We start from the raw sequence: 4,119 nt of genomic DNA, 5'->3' as shown, positions 1-4,119 counted from the left end.
CCAACAAGTTGTCAGCATATGAGGGAACTCCTTCAAGACTGTTGGAAAAGCATTCCAGGTGAAGCTGGTTGAGAGAATACCAAGAGTGTGCAAAGCTGTCAACAAGGCAAAGGGTGGCTACTTTGAAGAATCTATAATATATTTTGGTTACTACATGATTCCATGTGTTTTTTCATAGTTTTGATGTCTCCACTATTATTCTACAGTGTAGAATATAGTAAAAAATTAAGAAAAACCCTTGAATGAGTAGGTGTGTCCAAACTTTTATATGTATATACAGTATATATTTTTTAAACTAGAAAGAATGACACCTGTTCTGTCAAATAGTACAAATCAAATAGTTGGCTCATACCAGTTCTCTGACACGCTTTTGGAACACCTGCAGCTTCATTGGCTTATTTACAGACAGTAGCTTTCAAGCTGACTCATTGATTGGCTCACTGACATTTGGTGCGGATCTATCCTCCAATAGTGGGGCTGTACCACAGGGGACTGACGATGGACTTTGGCCATCTCTGTCTATACAGACTACTGGCTAATCATTCAAAACAATGCCAGTGTGAAACAGTGGCAGATTCATTCAAATGCTGGAAAGAACACACATTATTAGCCAAAGTGATCCGTTTGTGGCTCGGCTCAGTTTTTCAATTCACGTTCCAGACAATGCTTTGATGTCAAGAATAGCCTGTATCAATGACTCAATAATCATCTAACCCACTAGATCAGTCTGCCTTGTATATTCTTATATCCCTGATCACATGACCACTTGCGTATTCAATTATTTGCTCAGTCATTTGATCTCTATAGATGCCTACTGTTGAAAATGTGGACATAAGCTAATTGAGCCTTGTTAGCAAGTGACCTTCCTTCTAGAGGTCTTCACAGGTCTAAAAGTTGGTCCCTTTGCAAAATGGACCAGGGGCTTTCCCACCCAGACCCGATATGCATAAATAAATGTAGAGACCCGTTCCAAACGGACGACTAGAGCCGTTCCGTATAGACCTGGTTGGATCCAGACCCGGTCCGACCCGAGTGAGGGAAGCAGCAGAAAAGTACTTTTTAAGCTACTTTTTAACCAGAGCTGATAAAGCACGAGATGGGTGGTGCCGCTCTAGCAAGCGGGGAGGGGCCATACTGTGAGCGAGTAACACGGGGAGCAGGGACGGAGAGACAGCAACCAACGTCTTGGTCGTTGTAGCCTATTCTTCTCCTTTAACTTAATTCTGTAGTTTTAATTCCATCTTCCATTGATTAGATACTTTATCTCCTAACTTTTGCCACAGCTGTGCGTATGCATGTGTGCGTGTGTCCATGCCTGTGTATGTGTCAGACATCAAGGGGTGTAATCGATAGGCCAGAGAGCCAGCCCATAGCACTGGAAGGCACTGACTGAGTCAGAGGTGGGATTAATCTTAGGACAGATGAGGCTGCATGACAATGTGATATATTCAGTAACTGGGGATTAATGAGCAGGACAGATGAGGAGGCTGCATGACAATGTGATATATTCAGCAACTGGGGATTAATGAGTAGGTTACAAGAGCATTTCCAGTAAAGCTGATTGCTTGAAACATAGTGGCAGTTAGAATACAGTTCCTAAATGTTATTGATACATTTAAATCACCACAGTGAAGGCTTTTTTAAAACACCTTAAAATCAACACTCACATCGCTGACATTGATAAAACCATAAATGAGATTGATTAATTTGACATATGCTAGAAGGACAACCTGTATGTGCTGTGAGGTGAGGGTCAGCAGGGCAGGGCTAGTCATACCTATCTCCATGTCAGACCAAGAACATCCTCCAGATATGATGCCCATCCTTGTAAACATCCCCTCATTGGCTGAGAGACAGGGAAGAGTTAGGGATGAGATTGCTGAGGGGTGTCTGAAGGAAAAGTGAGAATGATTCTGCTAAGTGAAGATTTGGCTGTCTGTGTGTGCTTTAATACCTATTCTTTCAGTTAGTGTCTCAAACTCTCTGGACTTAGCCACTCACTCACTCACTCACTCACTCACTCACTCACTCACTCACTCACTCACTCACTCACTCACTCACTCACTCACAGACACACACACTCTTTCCATGTATCTCTCAAACTCTCTGCCTCCCTCTCTCTCTTTCTCTCCCTTTCTCCTTCTCTCTCCATTCTCTCGCTCTCACTTATCCCTCTCTCTCTCTTTCTCTACCCTGCTCTCGTCTCCTCTCTTTCTCAGATACCTCTCTGGCTGAAGCTGTGGTAAATAGATGGCAGCGTGAGTCCAGAGGATGATGAGGCTTTCCTGCCAGTGGAGTCTGAGCTAGAGGCAAACGGCCACCTGCGGTCACGGATCGGACTGCCTCCCAATGTCTCAGACTATATACTTCACTGCCCAGTGTCTGCCTGGCACTCGAAGCTGAAGCGCTTTAAGGTAGCAGCTCCTCGTTAGGCACAGAAACTCTTTGGACATATTAAGGGAATTATGACGAATGAAGTGTGCTGAAGAGTGCTGACTGAAGAGACTCTACAAAAACAATGAATGCCACACACCAGCATCACCATGGATCATTCCACCTACGGAACCACAGCTCTGGAGCTCTACCTTTCAGCAATCAGCAGCCCCAGGCTATGGCGGAGAGATTCCGTGGTTTGCCTGGGTGTTATGAGCAGCTGCTCATCTCCACTGAGGTCTTCCTCACGCTGGGCATCGTCAGCCTGCTGGAGAACATCCTGGTTATTGCCGCCATCATCAAGAACAAGAATCTTCACTCTCCCATGTACTTCTTCATCTGTTCACTGGCCGTGGCTGACATGCTGGTCAGCGTCTCCAACGCCACTGAGACCATTGTCATGGCGATGATCACTGATGGCAACTTGGGGATCGGCGGTGGCATGATCAAGAGCATGGACAACGTGTTTGACTCCATGATCTGTAGTTCCCTGCTGGCGTCTATCTGGAGCCTGCTGGCCATCGCTGTTGACCGTTACGTGACTATCTTCTACGCACTACGCTACCACAACATTATGACCGTGCGCCGGGCTGCCTCCATCATCACCAGCATCTGGACCTTCTGCACCGTGTCGGGCGTCCTCTTCATCGTCTACTCGGAGAGCACTACCGTCCTCATCTGCCTCATCATCATGTTCTTCAGCATGCTGGTGCTCATGGCCTCGCTGTACGTCCATATGTTCATGCTGGCGCGTCTGCACATGAAGAGGATCGCCGTTCTGCCGGGCAACGGCCCCATCTGGCAGGCAGCCAACATGAAGGGGGCCATCACCCTCACCATCCTCCTGGGGGTGTTCATAGTGTGCTGGGCGCCCTTCTTCCTCCATCTCATCCTCATGATCTCCTGCCCCAGGAACCCCTACTGTATGTGCTTCATGTCTCACTTCAACATGTACCTCATTCTCATCATGTGTAACTCTGTCATCGATCCGCTAATCTACGCTTTCAGGAGCCAGGAGATGAGGAAGACCTTCAAGGAGATCTTCTGCTGCTGGTATGATATTGCCTCTCTGTGTGTCTCTGTGTGAAATTCCCAGCAGATACTGAACCTTATGGAGATACTGTATGTGAACTGTTCAGGGACAGTTTCAAAGAAACAGTATTATAATATCTGTAAATAAGGACAACTTTTAATTTTTGCCTCATGAGCCAAATAACAATTGCAATATAGTTGAACATGACTAATGTAACGACATATTGATAGATTTATCTCACCACACAAACTATTGAGTCAACACATGTAATGGCTATCATTACATAGAGGTTTGTGAATAGTGAATAGTTTTTTTGCTCGTCTTTATCAAGGATTCCAATCATTTGGATTCCTATCTTTTTGAGAAAAACATTTATTACTTGTTAAAACATTCCCCCCCCCCCAATATTGATAAAGATGAGCAAAAAATAAATAAATGAAAAATAATATAAACTCAGCAAAAAAACAAACGTCTTCTCAATGTCAACTGTGTTTATTTTCAGCTAACTTAACATGTGTAAATATTTGTATGAACATAACAAGGTTCAACAACTGAGACATAGACTGAACAAGTCCCACAGACATGTGACTAACAGAAATGGTGTAATGTGTCCCTGAACAAAGGGGGTGTCAAAATCAAAAGTAACAGTCAGT

The 4,119-nt window shown here is 44.7% G+C and overlaps 1 protein-coding gene across 1 annotated transcript; it reads left to right on the top strand.

Moving 5' to 3' along the window:
* The first annotated feature begins 2,518 nt into the window (after positions 1-2,518).
* LOC109871547 (melanocortin receptor 4-like) lies at positions 2,519-3,520 on the top strand. Its single transcript, XM_020462434.1, has one exon. The coding sequence runs from the start codon at positions 2,519-2,521 to the stop codon at positions 3,518-3,520; it is 1,002 nt and encodes a 333-aa protein (XP_020318023.1).
* Positions 3,521-4,119: the final 599 nt, after the last annotated feature.

The sequence above is a fragment of the Oncorhynchus kisutch genome, linkage group LG27 (genome assembly GCF_002021735.2).
Source record: "Oncorhynchus kisutch isolate 150728-3 linkage group LG27, Okis_V2, whole genome shotgun sequence".
NCBI classification, from domain to species: domain Eukaryota; kingdom Metazoa; phylum Chordata; class Actinopteri; order Salmoniformes; family Salmonidae; genus Oncorhynchus; species Oncorhynchus kisutch.
Note: the sequence above shows the minus strand (reverse complement) of the source record. Positions and strands in the feature narration are given on the sequence as shown.

Bases quoted from the DNA above. Each gene is read 5' to 3' on its own strand.
- LOC109871547 (XM_020462434.1), top strand. From the start codon at position 2,519: ATGAATGCCACACACCAGCATCACCATGGATCATTCCACCTACGGAAC.